Source organism: Pyrus communis, chromosome 14 (assembly GCF_041283825.1).
Source record: "Pyrus communis isolate YQ-2024b chromosome 14, ASM4128382v1, whole genome shotgun sequence".
In the NCBI taxonomy this organism is placed as follows: domain Eukaryota; kingdom Viridiplantae; phylum Streptophyta; class Magnoliopsida; order Rosales; family Rosaceae; genus Pyrus; species Pyrus communis.
In genome coordinates this window covers 1,276,468-1,299,238 of record NC_142578.1, presented here as the reverse complement: position 1 = coordinate 1,299,238, position 22,771 = coordinate 1,276,468, and the positions used below count along the sequence as shown (strand labels likewise).

The 22,771-nt window shown below is 38.9% G+C and overlaps 5 protein-coding genes across 7 annotated transcripts; 3 read left to right on the top strand and 2 right to left on the bottom strand.

Moving 5' to 3' along the window:
• The first annotated feature begins 9,053 nt into the window (after positions 1-9,053).
• LOC137712420 (endoglucanase 25-like) lies at positions 9,054-11,766 on the top strand. The gene is made up of 6 exons (XM_068451498.2): positions 9,054-9,652; positions 9,748-10,055; positions 10,198-10,674; positions 10,780-10,906; positions 10,995-11,188; positions 11,283-11,766. Exons 1-6 carry the CDS (start codon positions 9,148-9,150, stop codon positions 11,676-11,678), a joined length of 2,007 nt encoding a protein of 668 aa, XP_068307599.2. The 5' UTR covers positions 9,054-9,147; the 3' UTR covers positions 11,679-11,766.
• A 132-nt stretch (positions 11,767-11,898) lies between these two features.
• On the bottom strand, positions 11,899-12,789 carry LOC137712461 (uncharacterized). Of its 2 annotated transcripts, none has more exons than XM_088684318.1 (2): positions 12,431-12,789; positions 11,899-12,287 (listed from the first exon to the last, which is right to left on the bottom strand). In XM_088684318.1, the coding sequence occupies exons 1-2, from the start codon at positions 12,609-12,611 to the stop codon at positions 12,079-12,081; spliced, it is 390 nt and encodes a 129-aa protein (XP_088540444.1). In that variant the 5' UTR covers positions 12,612-12,789; the 3' UTR covers positions 11,899-12,078. The 2 variants fall into 2 exon arrangements, with proteins under 2 accessions (XP_088540444.1, XP_068307631.2); XM_068451530.2 differs by having other exon boundaries at positions 12,389-12,769.
• Positions 12,790-13,563: 774 nt separating this feature from the next.
• LOC137712421 (uncharacterized) lies at positions 13,564-14,411 on the top strand. Its single transcript, XM_068451500.2, has 2 exons — positions 13,564-13,895; positions 13,991-14,411. Exons 1-2 carry the CDS (start codon positions 13,583-13,585, stop codon positions 14,218-14,220), a joined length of 543 nt encoding a protein of 180 aa, XP_068307601.2. The 5' UTR covers positions 13,564-13,582; the 3' UTR covers positions 14,221-14,411.
• Positions 14,412-16,571: 2,160 nt separating this feature from the next.
• On the top strand, positions 16,572-21,616 carry LOC137713641 (kinesin-like protein NACK1). Of its 2 annotated transcripts, none has more exons than XM_068452966.2 (14): positions 16,572-16,772; positions 17,297-17,649; positions 17,747-17,836; positions 17,925-18,025; positions 18,119-18,235; positions 18,322-18,471; positions 18,567-18,626; positions 18,714-18,838; positions 18,921-19,119; positions 19,219-19,329; positions 19,420-19,512; positions 19,634-20,587; positions 20,695-21,017; positions 21,098-21,616. In XM_068452966.2, the coding sequence occupies exons 2-14, from the start codon at positions 17,376-17,378 to the stop codon at positions 21,423-21,425; spliced, it is 2,925 nt and encodes a 974-aa protein (XP_068309067.2). In that variant the 5' UTR covers positions 16,572-16,772; positions 17,297-17,375; the 3' UTR covers positions 21,426-21,616. The 2 variants fall into 2 exon arrangements, with proteins under 2 accessions (XP_068309067.2, XP_088540394.1); XM_088684268.1 differs by having other exon boundaries at positions 16,605-16,772; positions 18,924-19,119.
• Positions 21,617-21,860: 244 nt separating this feature from the next.
• On the bottom strand, positions 21,861-22,483 carry LOC148691064 (non-specific lipid-transfer protein 2-like). Its single transcript, XM_088684269.1, has one exon. It carries the CDS (start codon positions 22,409-22,411, stop codon positions 22,118-22,120), a length of 294 nt encoding a protein of 97 aa, XP_088540395.1. The 5' UTR covers positions 22,412-22,483; the 3' UTR covers positions 21,861-22,117.
• Between the last annotated feature and the right edge of the window lie 288 nt (positions 22,484-22,771).

Genomic DNA, 22,771 nt, shown 5'->3' with positions numbered 1-22,771 from the left:
AAAAAAAAAAAGGGAAAAGGAAGTGGCTTCCCGTCCACCCGCACCCACCACGAGCTCCCATTTTCCAAGGCCGATTCCGGCCAACTCCGGTGGAGTTTTTCGATGCCACCACCACCATCTTGAAGCTCTCATTCCCCTCTACAAAACCTACCCAAGAACCACCTTGATTAACCATGGTATGTGGCGGTTTGAGGCCACGAAAGTTGACGAAAATCAATAGTGCTCCGGCTACCCTTTTCGATTTTCCGGCAAATCGGCAAAGCGATGGTTGATGCCACCACTTGGGCTTTGTATCCCATCATCCCAGGAGAAAAACCCAACCAACCTTGACCCCGTTGGACCATCGTAGACGACGAATCGACGTCGGGAAGTTTTAGGCACCTGCCGGCTTTGTGGGCAAAATTGACCATCTTCCGTCCACTTTTGGACTTCGTGGAAGGTATGAAAGTTTCTCCACTCACTGAGATCTTAATTTCTGTGAAGTTTGAGAATTTTTGGAAATAGTTGGATTTTCCGGCGAGTCGGGGCGGCCGACCGCCACCCGCGGCGGCGCGTGCGGCGGCGGGTGGCCAGTGGGCCGCCAATGCTATTTTTAGGCTATGTCGAATGTCTTGAATTCAGTTTTGTCATTTGAATGACGTAGGTTGATCGTTGGAACCTAAATTCATTACAATACGTTACTTGATAAAAATGTGAATCGATGATCCGACCGTTGGATCGTCACCAAAATTGGATACATTATAATACGTAATATTTAAAGATCATAGGAATTTATGGATCGGGAATCCGACTTACGGATCTTCCTAAATTGGATTTGTAAGTTAGTAAAATAAATGTTCACGACCACTTGTTTTAGGTAATTGGCGGAGATCTGACCGTTGGATCGTAATGAAATTTTAATATGTTATTCTAGAAACATATTGTGTATTGTTGGGAGTTGCGGATTGGAAATCTGATATGCGGATCTTCCAGGTCAAGTTATACAGGGTTGTTAACCCTACCGTCGATCTTTGATCGATTGTTGACTTGTGGTCAATGGGTCTCAAACTATTTTAGAATGTCGTTGAGGTTGTGTTTTATGTGAATTACGTATTCTACGGATAAGAGTTCTGAGATGTGATTCGATAATTGGTCACAGGGACCAATCATTCAGGACGCCTCGATGCGTGCGCTAGAGAATCATAGCGTGGACTCCAGGTGAGTGGATCTTTTCCTTTTTATCGTACATATTATTGAGAGTTCTATCGACACTTTTAAATTGATTAGGTATATTACCTTCATATAATTATTGTGAATGCTTGAAGTACCTATATGAACTACGAATGGCTTGATCCCTGTTTAGGGTACGTAGGCAGTCTAACGAGACGTTAAATGCAGCCATAAAATATTTGAAACAAAAGCCTTGCTTGGGAAATTGAGTAATGCGAAGGAAATTGGTAAATGCAAGTTTTAGTTTTGTGAATTAGTTAGTTAAATTAGTGTTAATTGGGTTGTCATGGATAATTATCCCTGAAAATAAGTAGTTCGGGAATAGGGCGTTATTGATTGTACACTTCACACCGTATTGTTTGTAATTGAAAATGCTACAACATGGTTGAGTATTAGATTGCATCATGGTATATCCATATGTATATTACTTGCATATAATTATTGGGAATGCTTTCAAGTGCAAAGGTAAACTCAGGACACCCAGGTAAGTTCAGGTAAGTTTATGGTATTAGTTGAATCGATTCCGTTATAGCATGACTACAGTTATGTGTTAGGCAACTTCGATACTGTCGTACTGGTTGCCATGAATTGCACATGTTATATTGAGATGCATTGAGAGCTTATAAACCTGCACCCTGGTGTTAGTGCTCCCGCCCGTGGCCAGGGCATAATCTTTCACGTGATGTTCACCTCCCGCACCTTACGCTCACCTTGGATCCAAGGTAGGTGCACAGTCCTGTCGTACAAACCACTTTAGGTGGTTCCAACTCGTAGGTGACCTGCGATTATTCGCACAGTCTTCACGTGATCGTAGCACTTGAGCGTATTTATTTACACCCAGTCCTGTCGTACAAACCACTTTAGGTGGTTCCGACTCGTGTGCATGTATACTTATTGAGCTATTGGCTAGCCATGATTAATGAGATATGGATAAGTCGTACAGGTCACTATAGGTGACTCCGACTTATATGCTAGCCATGATTGATGAGATATGGATAAGTCGTACAGGTCACTATAGGTGACTCCGACTTATATGCTAGCCATGATTGATGAGATATGGATAAGTTGTACATGTCATTTTAGATGACTCTGATTGATATATCACTTTGTATTGATTAAGTTCATTTGGCTTACTTATTAATGTATGGTGGAGTTGATGGCAAAACTGTGGTCTTGGTCATTTCTGAGTATGGCTTGGATATATGTATATATGTTGTACTGTCCTATAGAAAACGATAAGGGAATTACACTGAGGGGTTATTACTGTTAGAAAGGTAATAGTTTTGGGAAGCTTGGTTTTACTGCTTACTCACACTTTCTGTTTTGTACCCCTTCAGGTTTTAACTGCTGAGTTCGTATCGACGAGGATATATAGCTAATCTTAGTATTGGTGGCTACTTTTAAGGATATGATTCTTACCCACACTACTGTACATTACTTATGCTCTAACATCGCGTGTGAAATGGGTTCGCTCCCACTCGTAGCGCACTCTGGTACTTAGACCATTTTAGATTCAAATTTATTCACTTTTTATACACTATCACATTTTATGGCTTCGTCACCTTCCAGGTGTCGGCCAGCATAGCTCGATTCAGGGTCCAAGTGGACTTTCTGGATCGGGGTGTGTCAGTGTATATATATACATGGGTATGTTCATCAAAACTAACCAAAAAAATTATTGTACCAAAGCATGGATACATTTTTCAAAAGCACAAAAAAAAAAAAAAGAAAAAAAAAAAAGAAATTAGCCTTAATAACATTATTAATTTCTTCTATTAAACTTGACATGGATGCATTCTCAAATCAACGAAATGGAATGAACCATATAAGTTCAAAAAATGGAATAGAGAAAAGATTGAATGAAATTTTATATAACAAATGGGGTAAATTACACTATACCCCCTCAGGTTTAGGGTCTATTACAATCGCATACAATATCTTCAAAACATTTCACTTTCATACCTCACTAACTATTTTATTTCAATATAGTAGCTCCGTTACATTTTCCATCCATTGATCTGTTAAGAGCTGGCGTGGAGGTCACAGTTGTGCCATGTGGCAAATTTTTTTTTTTTTTTAAATATTATAATACTTTACCCTTAAAAAAAAAAAAAAAAAAAAAAAAAAAACTCAAATTGAAACCCACCTCCGTGCAACCCCCCACCCCTGCAAACAAACCCTGAAACCTTCCCCCCTCCCCAACCCATGTCTCTCTCCTCCCATCACCATCGCATCCTCCCCCATCACCATCGCAACCCCCAGACCACTCCTCTCTCTTCACCTTCCCGACCCACCTTCTCCTTCCTCCACTCTTTCCTCCACTATTTAAATTTAAAAAAAATAAAAACCAAACAAACCCAGAAAACACAGAAATCCATCTTCTCCCTCCCTTCCTGACCCCCATCACCTTCAATAAGCCCAAACCCCTCCACCTCCGGTGCTCTTCACCGCCACCATGTCCAACCCTCTCATTCTCACACTCCTCCTCCACCTACTCGCCGCAACGGGGCCCACTCTGACCACCCTCCCTTATCTCTCCCTATAGACCCACTCTCTTCATCGCTTGTTCGGGCCCAATTGGGATTCCCAAACCCCATCACATAACCCTTCACATCAAATCTCAAACAAACCCACCAACCCATAAACCAAATTAGAAGGAATAAAAAAAAATTAAAAAAAAAATGCAAGTAAATGCAAATTAACAAGATAGAGATATCGGAGATAGCGAATGAGAGGGAGGTGAGGGGTTGAGTGGCAGCCGGGGGAGGGGCCTAAGAGAAGGGAATGACTTGGAAGCGGGGCTCTATAAATGGTTCAGACAGAAGGATTTAGGTTCCGGTTTGGCGTCGTCTTCAGGCGGTGGGTCTCGGCTAGGGAAGGGGAGATGAAGAGAGTGAAGGAGGGAGAAGGTGGGTTAGGAAGGTGAAGAGGGAGGAGTGGTCTGGGGGCTGCAATGGTGATGGTGAAGGGCTGCGGTGGTGATGAAGGAGAGGGAGGTGGGTCCGCGGGGAGGGGGGGTGTTGCGCGGAGGTGGGTTTCAATTTGAGTTTATTTTTTTTAAGGGTAAATTTTTTTTTGCCACGTGGCACACATTTGGCAGCTATGTGACACAACTATGGCAGCCACATCAGCTTTTAACAGATCAATGTATGGAAAATGTAACGGATGTACTATATTGAAATAAAATAGTAGTTGAGGTATGAAAGTGAAATGTTTTGAAGATGTTGTATGTGATTGTAATAGACCCCAAACCTAAGGGGGTATAGTGTAATTTACCCTAAAAATGGGCATATTTTTAACATATTGGTAAATTTAAGAATGGATACATACAAGATTAAAAAATTGAAATTTTTTTATAAAAATTTAATGGGTACAAACTTATTCTAATTTTATTTTTTTTATTTGGGAAATGTTTGAATTGTAAATTAATTAGGAGTTTAATAAGGGTGTGAGTATTAAAACTCTAAATCAATTACTAATTTATTTTTTTATAAAAATTATGTAACTTACATGTAATAGAATAATATATTCATACTAAGGACTTTGATTAAAATATAAAAATTGATAAGGTCTTAATCAATAAACATTAAAAACTAAGAATCAGAAACTAATTTTTCCTTATTTGAATCAAAGATTATTTTCTTGTGCATCTGGACGATTGAGATACGACGTGGTCAAGAGTCACATTGATAGCATGCGTTACATTTTGTTCAAAAGTCCAATTAAACCCAATAAATTTCAACAAATGTGTGAGCCATGCAGCATCTCAAGAGAGAAAGAAAACAAATCATTGTCAAATCTTGAGATGACAAAGCAAATTGATACAAGTTAGTCGTCTGAATATATTTTATAATAATCTTGATATTGCTTGTTCAAATATATAATATCTCTCCACCATGTGATATACTTGTATGTTAACTTAGTGACCTGCAGTAACGGATCCAGGATTTTAACATAGGATGGTCATAATATAAAAGTTCCAGAAAAAAAAAATGAAAATAATATTGAAAAATAAATGGCAAACTACAACTTCGACAAAAAATATGTATGAACTAACACTGTAACACAATCTTCGACAAAAAAAAAGAAATTACATTGTAACACAATTCAAGTAATATCAGAAAATCCTAATGTATGAACAATAAATATGTATGAACTAACACTAAAATAGATATGAAAAAAATCCTAAGAAATTAACAATGAATAAGGCTGAATTTAGTTTAAAACCCGTTAGTGTGTGATTGTTTGACTTTTTATCAAAAATCCTTACAAAAAACCATTATCAAAGACCCTTACATATATGTATTCACTGTTCAGCCTTTTGTTTTTAATTAGTGTTCTTAAAAAATAAAATAAAAAACTAAAACTAAAAATCCTAACAAATTAACAATAAATAAGTATGAACTAACACTAAACTAGAAAACTTACAGAAATTCTGAAATTGTTGTTGATGGCCTTCGCTGGCTTGGGTGGCTTGAGGAATAGGAGCGGCAAGCAAAGACCCTTACAAAAAACCATTATCAAAGACCCTTACATATATGTATTCACTGTTCAGCCTTTTGTTTTTAATTAGTGTTCTTAAAAAATAAAATAAAAAACTAAAACTAAAAATCCTAACAAATTAACAATAAATAAGTATGAACTAACACTAAACTAGAAAACTTACAGAAATTCTGAAATTGCTGTTGATGGCCTTCGCTGGCTTGGGTGGCTTGAGGAATAGGAGCGGCAAGCAATTGAGTATATTATATTTTATAAAGTTGAATTTGATTGAAAGCAGACTAATGAAAAGCCATGGACTTTTATTAAATTTCAAATTGTTTGACTTTTTAATAAAAGATGGTGAGTGCTATCATGTAAAGGCTCTCATGTGGGTTTTAAAATTTTTTTAATGACTTAGCTCAAAAAGACGTTGTTTTGGTCAAGTCGTTTAAAAAAAAAAAAAAATGTTTTAACAAAAAGCCCACGGTACTGTTCACTTTAACGAAAAATCATATTTTTACACTAAAAAGTCAATCCTGGTACTATTCACGTTACCCTTTATTTTGTCCTTATCATTAAAATTCAAAGTTTTCAAACCTTTTTCATTAGTTTTCCTGAAAAAAAAAAACCTTCCTTCTTCCTCCTTCAATTTTACATAGCGCAGCAGCCATGGCTGCTGCTCTTCTCCACCACTGCCCAGACTTGGGTGGTCCTAGGAAGTTCTCACAGCCATTTATCCAAGCTTCCGCGTGGTCCCGAGACCACCCTAGTCCCTTAGTAAATCCGCCTCTGGTGGCCTGTATAGTGAAGATATATATCAAAGGAATTCTACTATAAAAAAAGTGAGCAACAACTACGAAGATTAGTAGCTATTTTGGCTGATATTATCAGGGGCGGATCCAACTTGGGACAAGGTGGATCAGTTGACTCCTAAGCTCAGAAATTTTCGATAGAAGAGTTGGAGAAGAGTTGGGTGTTGCCCTTTGAAAATCTAAGATGTCCTTAAAAGCTATCCTCCAACTACCTAACGAATTGACTCTGGCATTGAGCATGGTAGCTGTTAGCCTCATGCCTTTGTATGCGTTGCCATGGGCATCTTTCGATAGGTTCACTTGGCATATGTTAGCATGCTTGCTCAAAAGCTATTGACATCAGTCGACATGCTTGTTTGAAAGCTGATGGCATTTGTCGATTAGCGTCCAATATGACTTGGCAAATGATCTTAAGCCTACCAAGGCTTGATGAAGTGCCAATTTACATGTTATTCGGTCCAAACCAATTTGGGGTACCAATGTGTTATCAATGAAAAAAAAAAGTGACAAAAGCCAAAATATAGCTCTTTTGGACATTTTGTCACCTTTTTCTCATCAGTAACATCATCGTTACTCCACCAACAACAACCAAATAGCTGTTAATCTTCGTAGTTGCTACTCATTTTTTGTAGTATTTTTAAATTATCTATGAGGTAGATATATATTTTGTTAAGTTTTCTGTCTCTAATAATTAAGTTGACTAATTAAAAGACATTAACGAACTTAGAATTGTATCCCTCCCACGTTTTTTGAGAAATTTTTCGGGATGACGGGAACCCCAAATCACCATGGATAGCTGGAATGGCCCTTTCATGGTGACGTGGGGTTCCCCGTAACCCCAAAAAATTTCTCCTCTACATCGTCTTCTTCGTTGGAACAAAGAGGCTCTCCCTCCTTTAGCAGACATCGTTTCCAATAGAACCAAAAGGGCGGTAGCACAGCAAACCAGAATCCTAACCTTATTTTCCGGCGAGAAGAGGGGCGGCCGCCTCTTTTTGCGCCTTAATAGCTTCGCCACTGCATGGCACCGTATCTTAAGCATCCAATGGGAGGCACGATAGGAGGGTTAAAAAATGAGATCCAAATCTAGTGGGCAGTAATCAAGAGGGAGGGTGCCTAGGGTTACATTGTGTCGTGCACTAGGGCATGTTTGGCCAACGACATCAATGTCAACTAGATGGGCGGTAGAATGAAAGTAGTTTATTTGTTTGACATAGTATGAGTCGGTTTGTAGGTTGAGGATAGGCTCACCGGCGCAGAGCATCTGAGGCCTAAACCAGGGTAACCATAGTACTGATCGGCGGAGGTGGCTTTGACACGCCGAAACAGATAACGATAGGCAACGCCGTTGTGGGGCAAATATTAATTGGTTGAGGATGAAGAACTAGTGGTGTTGCTAATTCCATGTGACTTCATGATCAAGAAGAAGAGTGAGAGAGAAACAAGGAGCAAGGAGGTAAACATCGAGTGGTGGTTTGAGTATACATATCTATGGTGTGTGTATAAATGTATGTATGTATGTGTGTATATATAGCTTAATCTTGGACCAAATTTAGTTGTAAGGGAACATTGTATGTGAAAAGAAATTTTTTATATGCACATTTTGTGTCTCATCTTTTATGCTGTATGCAAATCACAATTTAACACATATGTAAAAAGAACTTACTAAATATACATGATGTTCGAGGAGTTCCGTTAGACTCCAAGGTTTGATCTTAATTCAAGAAAATTGTGGTCCACCACCGTTTAATCTTAGTTTAACGGTGAAGGAAAAAGTACAATAATAAAAGTTAAATAACCACCTACTATTGAATTACGATCGTACGATCGGTAATCACAATTTTCTTAAATCTTGGAGTCTAAAAAACCATGTATGTATGCAGACATGTGAAACTATGAATGCATGAATCACTCATTTCAAAGAAAAAGGTCAAATATTTTCTGCACAAATTTTCTTATGCATGTTGAGGAACTTGGACCCAAACATATAAGAGTTGAAGTTCTTGGAACTTTCATTCCTCACAGAGGAGAAATAGCTAAGAAATACAAGTGATTCAACTGAAAGACTGTACGGTCGAAGACTTCTAGAACACATTTTTGGAGACAAGAGAACCATTTATGTAAGCATGAGCTGCATTGAATATGAAATCATCTCTTTAATAATAATTTCTGTACTAATCTTTCTCTTAATTTATAGTAAATTTGTAGGTTCTTAGGAAAGTAGACGTGAAGTGGTTACTTGATAGTTACAAAATAAGTCAGGCCATGCCCATAGATTTTGATAGAGAATAGTTCCCATAGATTTTGATTGCGAATGGTTTGTTGGCGAAATGGAAACTGTTATAAGTTACAAAATAGCGCATGATTATTTGGTCAAGCGGTACTCATTTTTTTTCTTACATTTAATCTTTCAACTGTTCTCATATGTCAATTGCCGGCCAAACATGGAAAAGACAAAACATATGCATATTCTCATAGGCAGCTGTTGGCAAGCATCAAACATTTACACAGAGGTGGTTTTCTTAATATATTTTCTTCGATAGCATCGAAGTTTTTTGCCTTATTAGCCAACTCATGCTTCTGTTTTATCAAGAAACTATTTCATTGTGAATAACTACCGAAAACTAATTTTATAATTTATACTATGATCATAAAACCTATGATATTTAGTTTGTATACACATTTGATGATCAAAAAAACCTTTTTTCTTCTTTTTTTTTTTACTTGCCATTTTCTCATCTCTTCACAAACAATGCCATCTTCTCTAGGTTCCCAGACACAAGCATCGGCAGCAGACCTAGAACCTGTGAGGTTTGTCCATACAGTTTCCGAGGCCCGCCGTTTGCTTCCCTCAGCGAGTCGTTGGAACTCCATAGAAATTGACTATAACCTACTACCTCAGTCTTCCATAGCCAATGATTCAATCCCTTCTCCGTACTCCAAGTCTTACGAATTCAATCTCGTTATCACCGATAAGAACTACCTCAAACGTTGTCTTTATATTTCTGCATCCACTATTTTTCTTGTCCTAGCTCTAATTTTACTGGTAGCACTTTTACCTAATGCTCTTCAAAAGCATCATCGCCACCCTTCGAAGAATCTTACGCGTGCATTGAACCAAGCTCTGACGTTCTTTGACGCGCAAATATGTAACATGTTTCTACCATCATGCATTTGATTAGAAAGAATTACATGGAACTTCTTTCTTTTATCTAACTTGCTGAAAATTTTCTTATCCGATCAGCTGGGGTTTACCCAAATAATAGTCCGGTAAAATTTCGCGCCAGTTCAGGATTGCATGATGGGAATTTGAGCAGTAAACCGGTGAATCTTTGGGGAGGTTTCTATGATTCTGGCAACAACATAAAGTTCAGCTTCCCTACAGCTTATACCGTAACCCTGTTGAGTTGGACTGTGATCGAATACCACGAAAAGTATGCTGATATTGGTGAGCTTGATCATGTCAAGGAAATAATAAAATGGGGCAGTGATTATTTGCTCAAACTCTTTGTTCCTCCAAACACAACTTCAGAGTTCATATTGTATTCTCAGGCAAGCCTTCTGAAAAATTTAAGTCCCGTTTTGATGACCATTTCATTTTCAGTTTTCATTGTTTTGCAACAGAATCCTGTTTCTCGAACACGATAATGAACTATTAGGGACAATGTTCTCCTTTTCCTTTTTTCCAATTTAGGTTGGAAGTGGAAACATTGATGCCAAGGTTCCTAATGACATAAACTGCTGGCAAAGGCCTGAAGACATGCATTACGACAGACCTGTTTCGATCTGCGACAGCACTGCTTCTGATTTAGCAGGGGAAATTATTGCAGCATTGTCCGCCGCTTCATTAGTGTTTAAAGAAGACAATGTATACTCAGGAGAACTAGTCACTGGAGCTGAGAAGCTATACGAGAGTGCAATTACCAAACTAGACCCTGCTAGGCAAGGAGCATACACCAAGGTTGATGCTTGTGGAGGAGAATCTAGGAATTTCTATAACTCTTCTGGTTTCCAAGATGAACTGGTCTGGGGAGGAACATGGTTATTTTTCGCTACCGGCGATAATTCATATCTAGATTATGCCACAAAAGAATTTAAGTACGCAGTTGCTAACGAAACAAGTGCCGATAAAGGGATTTTCTATTGGAACAACAAGCTCACTGCCAATGCGGTTATTGACTGCAACATTTGCTCTGGAATTTATGAAGTTGAATAAATTTTGTGCTATCCCAGTTCTGGATTTAGAATAACTAGTTGGTACATTACATCTTTGTAGGTCTTGCTAACACGTCTCCGATATTTTCGTGATCTTGGATTCCCGTATGAATCTTCTTTCGACGCATCATCAGACATTACTGACACCCTCATGTGTTCTTATATTTCTTCTCAGAAAACAACACCAGGTATATATATATCTGAGCATATTACAATGCATGCAGCTATTGTTGCATTTATGAGTAGTTCAATGCCTCAAAATTCCTAAAAATGCAGGTGGATTGCTCCTCCAAAGGCCTACTTATGGCGCGCGGGCACCTCTCGAATATGCTGCAACAGCATCTTTTCTTAGTAAATTGTACAGCGACTACCTTGATCTTCTGCGTAGTTCTGGTGGGAGTTGCATTAATACTGGCTTTTCCATCAATATGTTTTCCGTCGATATGTTGCGCAATTTCTCGATAACTCAGGCAAGTGTTATATATTATAAGCTGAAGTATCGAATCTACGGATATACAAGCTTACTCTTCCATCTGCATAATAACACGAGTCTTTTTTCTTCAGGTCAATTACATTCTAGGAGATAATCCAATGAAGATGAGCTACATGGTTGGCTTCGGAGATAAGTTTCCAACCCAAGTGCACCACAGAAGCGCATCAATCCCTTGGGACGGTCATCAGTACTCTTGTGAAGAGGGAGAGAAATGGAAAAACTCAAAGGACCCGAATCCAAATGTGCTTTTGGGAGCCATGGTAGCAGGGCCCGACGATTTGGACAAGTTCGTAGATGAAAGGGACAAGCAGGAGTTCACTGAGCCTAGCATAGCAAGCAATGCTGGTTTAGTTGCGGCACTCATTGCACTTCATGTTCATGATCCTCCTCGCCATCGTTCTTCGAAGGCCAATGGCACGCTTTTGGGTATAGACCAGACGGGTATTTTTGGTAAGATCCGGCATTAGTTGCCGGTGGATTTGGCTGTTGAGTTAGCATGTAGGTTGTGCAGTTTTAAGAACATAATATCTAGTAATTCCCTGTACTTCTTAATTACTTCGATGTTTCTCTAAGCTCTAGCATTGAACAAGAAAACAAAATCGAGGATTTTGGGAAAAACTGGTGAAATTTAATGGAAAGTAAATCTTTTACAAACTGAACATACTTGCAATTTACACTCATAAAAAGGGAAGGAAATGGAATAGAATATCAAAGTTCGCAAACGTGAGTTAGGTCGGTTGAGCAGGGTAAGGTGCCCCACCCATCCAAATACAAATCCTCATTCCGTAAAACCCATCCCGTAAATTAAAGTAGTTTAGAATATCAACTTGTCAAAACAATGAAAAATTGAGATACGATATTGAAGATTCAAGTGGAATGCTCGTGTCCGGAGATGGACTCATTCGACTTGGATTGCGATGCTGCTTCCGTCTCAGTAGTTGGGTTGCTGCTATCATTTCCATTGTCGAGCTTCCACTCAAATTCCTCGAGCCATGTGTCCAATCTATCCGCCAAACCTTCTCTCGGGACATTCCGCCGCACAATTCGGGCCAAAAGAAAGAGGAGACGGAAGCACCCTGCAGAAAAGCAACCGTCGACAAATACTCAATCAGTCATTTGAACAAACAGCTGGTGAACTAACTCGCAGAAAATAAAAAATGTAGGTAGCTTCACTCACAAGCAACAAGATACAGCAATGTCCAAGCGACATACAACACACCAACCAACAGACACAGAGGCTTCAGGATCGAGTGCATGATTCCGTAAATCGTCATCTTCCTCAACGGGCCGCCGGAAAAAATGGCAACCATCAGAGCCCCTGTAAATACCGCAAGTGCTAGTAGCTTGAAATCCATGGTGGCGGTGGCGGTGGCGGCGGTGATGGCAGGTTCGGCGTCCATCTTTTCAAAAGCTTCAAATTTATGGGTTTTGATTCTCTCTGGAAGTAAATTTTGAAAACCCAACTGGAAGAAAGAAACTGAAACTCCGCTGCCCAGCCTGCCCCTGCCCGCCACAACCCAATTCACAGTACCCAAAAGCAACGAGATTTTTTTTGCGAGTATACTTGTGAAGGGTTAATTTCAGATTTCCCCCCTAAGTTTTTGGAGTTTTTTTTCACTTTGGTCTTTCAAATACTTTCCTCCTCAAGGGTTTTTTTTTTTTTTTTTTTTTTTTTTTGGCACTTTGGAGTTTTTTAAGGAAGACGTTACTACTCTAATCTACATTGATAAGTGGAGGGATGAAGGTATCCTTGGATTAAACAAGAAGACATGCTTGTCAGGGCAATCCACCACTTACACCTCAAGTTCATTAGTTTCCAAGATTTGAAAAATGTGTTAAATAACAATAAAAATGACATGCTTCCGAAGCTAAAATTCACAGAAGTATTGGGAGGCACATTTCAACTTAGCTTAGGTTTTTGAATGATCAACGCTCTATTGACTATGCCAGAAAGACAGTTTTTTTTTTATGGACATTGAAATGTCACAACTTTTATGCATAAAAAAAAAATTGAAAGTTACATATGTGACATGAGATGGAACTCATAAAAATAGTTATGTGCGGGTAGATGGAGGGTATTTGGATCAAAGTAGATGGCTTATTGAAATGTAGTCCAAAACGTAGTCATCTATCATTATATCAATTTTTGTAATGAAAGTCACTTTCTGTTCATATTAAAAGTCTAGGATTTGGGACAAAAAAGAAGTTGAGGGACCAAATCGAAAATCTCATAGATTTGTTTGTGGCCAGGCCCATTACCCCAAGGCCCAAGAGGAGGAGTTTTCTTTGGGTTCACGTCACGTCTGTCTTTCCAAGTACCCTTAAACCCTCGTCAGGGAGGATAAGATCGTCATTGGATTTTGCAGCATCAATGGAGTCCGAAGCTTTTGATGCAGCTGAAACTGTGACCAGCGTGGTTCTTCTGAAGCTGCTACTGGTGCTGTTTCCGGGGGCTCTGCTGCTCGCGATTTCTTTCGACAGCTCCTCGGAGGAGGTACTGATGCTCCGATTCGTGATCGAGGCGGGGAGATTGATACTCCAAATCATGATCAAAATGGCGATGTTCAGAATCAAATCGGTGATCGAAAACGTCCTGTTTGTAATCTTCCTCATCATCTTATATCCTCTAGCTCTGTGCTGCCGTGTGACGCGAAACGCCGTCGCATTGCTGGGTATCGTAGCTTGTGAGTCAAGCAAACCATTTTGTTTTTATGTTTACCAGCTGTTTGTTTAAATGCTCGTTTAATTTATTGACTGTTTTATGGGGCGGTTCCTGCAGGGTCCTGCCGGGTTCTGCATCGTTTGATTGCGCTTGTTGCATCGACGGAGCTTGATCGTGATGCATCCCGAGGTCAAGAAGAAGAAGAAGGTGGTGACAGTGATCACATTGTGCCTAGATTGAGGGAGAGCTTGCAGTCATGGCTGATCGAATTCGAGGCGGAGCTTCGGAAGGGGAATTATAGCAACCCGGCTATTGTGGCAGCCCGATCTGTTCATCTCCTACAGTAGATGATCAATTCTCTCTTCTCTGCAGCAATTAAGTTTTAACTTTGTGCTTTAATTTGAAGTCAGAACTCAGAACATGTTCATGTGCATTCCAACCTAATATTTTCCAACGTATGAAGGTTGTAAACCCTGCTTCCTACTTCCTCCAATCTTTATAATTTACTTTCTTAATTACTCCAATAGTTCTCTTCTAAGGACGTGTGTACTTGGATCGAGAAGGCCATGAAATAGAATGTTACATTAATGTTTAGGTATAGGATTAGGCTCGGCAATTTCTTATAGGACCTATTAACCCGACATGAAATGTCACTAAAATGACGAGTTTCGGATTAACCTGTTAACGAGTGCGATCGTTGTCAAGTAACACCTGTTAAGAACTCGATAAATAAACATTAGGCATGTCAATTTCTTGTATGATCCATTAATCTGACAACTAATGACACGACCTTTTAACGAATTAGGTCATTATTGGGTCACCTGTTACAAATTACTTATCTTAACGGCTTTGACACAACACGACACGACACATTAAGATAGCTAGTATAACACGAACACGACAAACACGACATGTTTGCCAGGCCTATATGGGATAAACATATCTACACTAACATCTTGGTGATCTATATTTTGTTCTTCATGTATGAGATAACTAATTTGATTGCAACACTAGACTTGACAACAGGTCATGTATGAGATAACTAATTTGAGTGCTAGCCTATGTAATTAGGCTCCCTCTCAACTATATGCATCAATATCGCGTGATTCACATGCATTAGAAATCAAATCTATTATGTACCTTGTGAAATATGGATCTGAAAGTCGTTTTCAATCATTATGCCACTAGTTTATATATTACTAAATTATACTTCATAAATAAGTCAAAATCCAAACCCCAAAAAAGTGGACTATGAGTTGGTCCTCTTTTAAAAAGAAAAGCAGGTGCACCATGATAGTATATACTTGAAGGAAAGGGATCCTTTTCGGATCTCTTCCACCAAGGTCACAAATTTGAGTCTTTGAAATTTGATCTGACGACTACAAATAGGAGTCATTTTAAAAGTTATAATAACTTTAGCCGTTGGATCAAATTTCAAAGGTCCAAATTTATAGCCTTGATGAACTTGATGGAAGAGATCCAAAGAGAATTCGTTTGCATCATATTTGGTGCTTAATATTAGATTAGATAATAAACTCACCAAATTCAAAATTTGAAAGTTGACTTTCCTTTCTTATTTCAATTTATCAAAATGGTCAGACTGGTTTGAACCGACCACTTCAAATGGTTCGACTTTGCACATTTTGAGTAACTTTTCACATATTATGAGAAAGAGATTTTATCCGGATACCTTTCACCAAGTCTATCAAATCTACCAAGTTCATTCATTTGGACCATTGAAATTTGATCAAATGGTTAAAATTATTATAACTTTTAAAAGTGTCCCCTATTTGTAGCCGTTGGATCAAATTTTAATGACTCGAATGGGTGGACTTGGTGGAAGGGATCCGGAGAGGATCCCTTTCCCACATTATGAGCCATCTATCAATCTTTCAAAAGATAAGAATTTTTATGGCATGAATGTACTGCTATGGTATCGTTCTCATACAGATAATCTCGTAATAACTTATATGGTAAGGGTATACTACCACATTAGTGTCAAACACCAAATATACAAGACCTACGATGAGAAATTAACAAATACCTTTTTTTTTTTAAGTAATGCTAGGCAGATTAAATCTGCAAACTAAATGATAAGTCACCAATAATAAATAAACACGCTAATAAACACTCAAGTAATAATTCAATAGTTAACTTCCATGTCATTAATTTACAAAATTTAATCTCCTTAACTTTATCCTTATCATTAGCTGGAAGTGTTATTGGCACTCCAAAAATCTCATTCTACACTCCTCACAAGTGTATTTTTCTTTCCAAATATAAAAAATTGAAAATGTAGAATGTAATTTTTAAAATACCAATAACATTTCCCCTATTAGCAAGAAAACGATATTGTCGCGTGATATACGAGTCTTTCTCTCAAAAGGCCAAAATCAAATTTGTTTGAAGCGCCAGGCTGGACCAATAATTGAAAGTTGTGGACTTTTTTTCTTTTTGCCCTTTCGTGAATAGGGGAATTAATTAAGTAATAAACAAATAAAATAATAACCGTTACGACTTGAAACTCGGTCCCCGCTTTACACGACGCGGCCGATTTAACTCGTGAAAACGAAAACGCATTGTCAGATCGGCGTATAACTGTAAAATCCTCAATTAAATAAAGCCAAAAAAATTGAAAAAAAAAAAAAAAAAAAAAAAAAAAGGAAAACTAGCCGTTGGGAGCCCTAGATTCAAAATTGAATAATAAAGGTGAGAGAAAGAACGAGGCAATAACTTTTCATCACCATTTCTCTCACTCTCTTCATCTTCCTTCTCCAACACTCGACTTTGACTTCGAAGTGATTCTCCTAGGACTCAAGGGCGCTCCTTTCGTCTCTCGATCCTCTTGTGCGTCGAAGAATTCCGGAAGTTTTCGGGTCGATTTTGGCTTTCTATTTCTGTGAGTTTCCGTTTCTTAAACTAATGTTTGCTGATTTTCCCTTTCCATATATGCAGATTATGATGCTTATAAGAAATTCGATGTACCCAATATTTAATTGGAAACAAATTGATTCTTAACATGATTACTAATTAGGGAAGTTTTCATTTTTTTTCCTTTTTATTTTGTAAAAATGTTCAAATTTTCCTTTCCCCAACTGTTGAAGTTGAATTCATCTTATAAACACGGACAAGTTGGATGATTTTTCAATTTTCTGATGAAAAATCTTTTTGGATTGGGAGCTAATCGGTTTTCGGAATATTTGTTGCTGTGAATTTCTATATGTTAAATTGTGTATTAGTTGGAAGATTATCCTGTTAGATTCAGCTGCTTATTGTAAGCTTAGATTTGAAGTTTGTAGATTTCAGGGATAAATGTTTGAACTATTGAGGGTTTCAGATCTGAGATTGTTACTAAATTCTGAGGTTTTCGTTTCGTTCAATTGCTTTCTGAAAAGTTTTATAATCCATGAGTGGTTTTAACAGAGAGGGCTTTCCTGGGAGAGGCCTGAGATTCGGTGTTGGTGTTCTTCAAGCTCGTTTGATCTGCTAGATTCGAGAAACAATGACTGTCAAAACTCCTGGAACACCAGCTTCAAAAGTAGACAGGACACCAGCATCAACACCCGCTTCAAAAATAGACAGGACACCAGTCTCAACTCCGGGCGGGCCAAGAGCTAAGGAGGAGAAGATTGTTGTCACAGTGCGTTTAAGGCCTCTAAACAAAAGAGAGCAACTAGCAAAAGACCAAGTTGCGTGGGAATGCCTCGATGACAACACGATTGTTTACAAGCCCCCGCCTCAAGAACGCTCAGTTCAATCGGCCCCATTCACATTTGGTATGGGAAAACCTCTGCCTATGTGTCTTCTTTATAGTTTTCTCAGCTGTAATGGTTCACATTAAATAATTGGCTCATTGGTTTCTTCTGTTTGCAGATAAAGTTTTCGGTCCTACTTCCTTAACGGAAGCAGTATATGAGGAAGGAGTGAAAAATGTCGCCTTGTCTTCTTTGATGGGCATCAATGGTAGTGGCTTATCCTTAGACACATGTCTTTTCTTTTTCGATCCTCATCTCGCTTTTCAACAACTGATTTATTTTCTTTGGCACTGCAGCAACTATATTCGCTTATGGGCAAACGAGCAGTGGGAAGACATACACAATGAGAGGGATAACAGAGAAAGCTGTCATTGATATCTACAATCATATAATCAATGTAAGTTTAATCATCACAAACTAATAACAATTATGAAAGTTATAGTGAAGATTGTTGCTTTGAAACTAATGTACTTGGATTGTTCTGTTGCAGACTCCGGAGAGAGACTTTACAATAAAAATCTCTGGACTTGAAATATACAACGAGAATGTGAGGGACCTGCTAAATTCTGAATCAGGTCGTAGTTTGAAGCTTCTAGATGATCCAGAGGTAGTGTGGCAATAAGCCTTAGCCTATACTCGTTACCGTCACTTGTTCTTTGACATTCACTCATGTTCTGTATTTTCCTAATGTAGAAAGGTACCGTGGTTGAGAAGCTGGTGGAGGAAACTGCAAGCAACGATCAGCATTTGAGACATTTAATCAGCATTTGTGAAGCCCAAAGACAAGTTGGTGAAACTGCTTTAAATGATACCAGCTCCCGGTCTCATCAGATAATAAGACTGGTCAGTTCATCATAGATCTTTGATGCTAGTTAGTGATGGTTTTTCCCTTTCCCTCACAACCGAGACATTGTAAATAACATTTCCCCTCCTTACAGACAATTGAAAGTACACTCCGTGAGAATTCAGATTGCGTGAGATCTTTCGTGGCAAGCCTGGTAAGAAAGGAACAAAATACCTTTTCAGAAAATCCTTGCTTCAATTTTACGTCATGGTTAACAAGTGTGAATGCCGATGATGTGCAGAACTTTGTCGATCTGGCTGGAAGCGAAAGAGCTTCACAATCACTTGCAGATGGTGCTAGGCTCAGGGAAGGTTGCCACATCAACCTTAGCTTGATGACACTCACAACTGTCATTAGAAAGCTCAGGTCTATATTTGCGTACATTTTTATCTTGAAAGATTATAATCAGTTTTTTTTTCTTACCTATGTGAACTGGTTTGATTTGCAGCAGTGGGAAAAGAAGTGGTCATATACCCTATCGAGACTCAAAGCTCACTCGCATATTGCAGCATTCTCTAGGTGGGAATGCACGCACAGCCATCATATGCACCTTGAGTCCGGCATTGAGCCATTTTGAACAATCTCGCAATACGCTCTTCTTTGCCACCAGGGCAAAGGAAGTAACAAATAACGCTCGTGTGAATATGGTATTGTTAATTTTCTTGCAACATATTTCAGTTTGCACCTGTACATAATTACAATAGACATTTTAGTTACCTTACTTGTGTATGTAATCATTTTGCTAGGTTGTTTCGGACAAACAGTTAGTGAAACATTTGCAGAAGGAAGTAGCGAGGCTGGAAGCAGAGCTGCGCACCCCTGACCCATTAAGGGAAAAAGAATTGAAAATTCAGCAGGTAAACTAACATACTTGTCTTGCTAGATTTCATTTCATGTGCTTGGAAATGTATAATATAAAATGTTTCAAATTGTTTGGCCATCACTAGATGGAAATGGAGATTGAAGAACTGAGACGCCAAAGAGATCGTGCTCAGTCTCAGGTGCTTGAATTACAGCAAAAACTTCAGGAGGATCCACAGGTCTATTTCCATTTCTCTCTCTTTCTCTCTCTCTCTCTCTCTCTCTCTCTCTCTCTCTCTCTCTCTCTCTCTCATTTGTATTTCATTTTACTCATATATTCTTATTATATATCAACTTCAGGGTTCAAACCCTTCGGGAATACCCCATCCCTCTGTGAAGAAATGTCTCTCATACACCGGTGTTCTATCAACAAAACCCGACAAAAAGGATATAGGCCCTGGTGATAGAGCAAGAAATTTGAGGCAGTCTATGAGGCAATCATCAACTGCTCCTTTCACACTAATGCATGAAATCCGCAAACTTGAACACCTGCAAGAACAGCTTGGGGAAGAAGCAAATCGAGCTCTGGAAGTATTACAAAAGGAGGTGGCTTGTCATAGGCTAGGCAACCAAGATGCAGCTGAAACAATTGCCAATCTGCAAGCAGAAATAAGAGAAATGCGTTCTGTCAGATCAGTGCCAAAAGAAGTTGAACTTGGAACTGTAGTTCCTACTAACAAGAGTGTAAGTGCTAATCTCAAGGAAGAGATTACGAGACTTCATTCACAGGGCAGCACGATTGAAAATCTCGAGGAACAGCTAGAAAGTGTTCAGAAGTCGATAGATAAATTGGTGATGTCTCTTCCTAGCAATTATCAAGAGTGCAATATTGAGGCATCCGCCAAGTCTAAGAAGGAGTCCAAAAAGAAGAAGTGTCTACCTTTGGCCTCAAGTAACATTGCCAACCGGCAAAATTTCATCAGATCACCTTGCTCACCTCTATCAGCTTCTCGGCAAATTGCAGAATCTGAAACTGAAAATAGGGCTCCTGAGAATGATGATATTATGTCCGGTGAGATTCAGCCAGAGTCTGAGAAGGGGACTCCGACAAAGAATGAAGAATGTGGAGATGTCTCATCAAAGGAAAGCACTCCAACAGGTTATCGGCGTTCTAGTTCAGTAAACATGAAGAAAATGCAGAAGATGTTCCAAAATGCAGCAGAAGAGAACGTAAGAAACATTAGAACATATGTAACGGAACTGAAAGAGCGGGTGGCCAAACTGCAGTACCAAAAGCAGCTACTAGTTTGCCAGGTATGAAAAAGCATTTTTCCTACTATCTAACAGAACTTACATGCGTATACTATTCTATTTATCCTTGTGAAGAAATCTCATTTCGTTTCAATTGGTTACGCCTCCAGGTTCTGGAGCTGGAAGCAAATGAAGCAGCCGGGTACAATTTAGAGAATGATGAGGACACATGTGAGACTGAGGAGCCCCAAGTCTCGTGGCAAATAACTTTCAAGGAACAAAGACAGCAGATCATTGAGTTATGGGATTTGTGCTTTGTCTCCATCATTCATAGGACACAATTTTATTTGTTGTTTAAGGGTGACCCAGCTGATCAAATCTACGTCGAAGTGGAGCTGAGACGGTTGACATGGCTGCAACAGCATCTCGCGGAACTTGGTGATGCTAGCCCTGCTCATGTGGGAGACGAACCCAGAGTTTCGTTGTCATCAAGGTTCCTTTTCTTCTCTTTTCAAGTAACTAGTTGAAATCATTCCTTTTAGTTAAATATTCCTAATAACTTCCGATATGCAGCATGAGAGCGCTAAAGCGCGAAAGAGAGTTCCTTGCGAAGAGGTTGTCTTCACGCTTGACAGCAGAGGAGAGAGAAGCATTGTACATGAAATGGGACGTCCCGCTTGAAGGAAAGCACAGGAAGCTGCAGTTTGTGAACAAACTTTGGCAAGATCCCCATGATCCCAGGCACATTCAGGAGAGTGCTGAAATAGTTGCAAAGCTTGTTGGCTTCTGCGGAAGCGGAAACCTGTCGAGAGAGATGTTTGAGCTCAATTTTGTGCTCCCATCTGATAGGAGGCCATGGATGATGGGCTGGAACCAGATTTCCAACCTTCTCAATTTGTGAGAACGTCCATTTTTGTTGCAAGTACTTTACATTCTTTGAAATAATGTATATGTAAATGATTTTTCAAGCTTTCATTGTCTGTGTTGTCAAGTGTGACTATTGAGCACAATGCACACTTTGCATGGTGTTTGATATGGAACTCTAGTTTTCTGTAATCTTCAAATCTCAACAAAGAATTGATTCGTTTCCAATGGTTTCAAATCTAATTGAATTAACTTTCACTAGAAATTGGCTTCTCTTAAAATTGTTATAAGTGCTTTCTGACAACCAAAAACGCTTCTAATTGCATTTGGCAAAAAAATTTAGAAGTTCTTACGTACATTCTGAGAAGCAACCAAAAACGCCTCTAACTTTGAAGTGTTGCTTCTTAATGAAAGTTCTTTTAGTAGAAGCGCTTATGAGCAGAAGTAGTTCGTACAGAAGCAATCTAAGCACTTATCCAATACCAATTCTCATCATATATATAAGTAGCACTTTACAATCACTACTATTGATAAACCACACACCGAAAGTACAGCATAGATATAGATACATAAAATAGAACACACCAAATTAATTAAGCATAAGCTAATTCCTCTAATCTTCATTAATCATGGAATAAATGAGCAAGAGGCATCATATATCCATGTCGAACATAGAGATAACATATATATAGGGCTCAAGGTGTGAGGCTGCATGATGCATCATAGATTCTAGCACTTAGGGAAGGGAGTGCCACAAGTGCTGGCAACTTTCCTTGCATTTGGGGTGTTGACAAGCTTCTTGAGGTTAGGGTTCTTGAGGTACTGGCAGAGGCAGGGCTTCTGTTCCTTGATCTTGCTGCAGCATAATGTCGACGGGGGAGTTGAAGAGGTGATTGCTCCGGCGCAGGGGCTAAGTTGAATGGCGTTGCATGTTACCGCCGTTGACACCGGCGCTGTGGCCAGCAGCAGCACCAACACAGTGCACAATGCAATTGCAATGTAGGAAGCATATGATGCCTTCATCCTCACTCAACTCGACTCTAACAGGAATGTCTAAATTATTAACTTTGGTTGTGTGGTGCATTTGGCTTAGGCTCCCCTCTCTATTTATACAAGAGATAGTATACTTAAATAATTACCACCGGTTTACTTTTTAACTTTTTTTTTTTTTTTTTACTTCAAAAGTTTAGTTACAATACAGGTGGGACGAGGAATTTATATAAAATATATAACATGTGTAAACTAATACCGACATATGACGAGTGATTGAGACATAAAAATATTTAATTGGTCGATTCAGTGATATGTTAATGTTTTTCAAGTCGAAAAAATCTCATTAGGTAATATTTTCATTCCACTCAATGTGTGATATTTGTTAATTAT

Coding starts and splice junctions, on each gene's coding strand:
- LOC137712420 (XM_068451498.2), top strand. CDS start 9,148: ATGATCATAAAACCTATGATATTTAGTTTGTATACACATTTGATGATC. Junction 10,056..10,197: donor AGTTCATATTGTATTCTCAG/GCAAGCCTTCTG, acceptor TTTCCAATTTAG/GTTGGAAGTGGAAACATTGA. Junction 11,189..11,282: donor GCAATTTCTCGATAACTCAG/GCAAGTGTTATA, acceptor TTTTTTCTTCAG/GTCAATTACATTCTAGGAGA.
- LOC137712461 (XM_068451530.2), bottom strand. CDS start 12,611: ATGGACGCCGAACCTGCCATCACCGCCGCCACCGCCACCGCCACCATG. Junction 12,288..12,388: donor ATTGCTGTATCTTGTTGCTT/GTGAGTGAAGCT, acceptor GCTTTTCTGCAG/GGTGCTTCCGTCTCCTCTTT.
- LOC137712421 (XM_068451500.2), top strand. CDS start 13,583: ATGGAGTCCGAAGCTTTTGATGCAGCTGAAACTGTGACCAGCGTGGTT. Junction 13,896..13,990: donor ATTGCTGGGTATCGTAGCTT/GTGAGTCAAGCA, acceptor CGGTTCCTGCAG/GGTCCTGCCGGGTTCTGCAT.
- LOC137713641 (XM_068452966.2), top strand. CDS start 17,376: ATGACTGTCAAAACTCCTGGAACACCAGCTTCAAAAGTAGACAGGACA. Junction 17,650..17,746: donor ATCGGCCCCATTCACATTTG/GTATGGGAAAAC, acceptor TTCTGTTTGCAG/ATAAAGTTTTCGGTCCTACT. Junction 17,837..17,924: donor TTCTTTGATGGGCATCAATG/GTAGTGGCTTAT, acceptor TTGGCACTGCAG/CAACTATATTCGCTTATGGG.
- LOC148691064 (XM_088684269.1), bottom strand. CDS start 22,411: ATGAAGGCATCATATGCTTCCTACATTGCAATTGCATTGTGCACTGTG.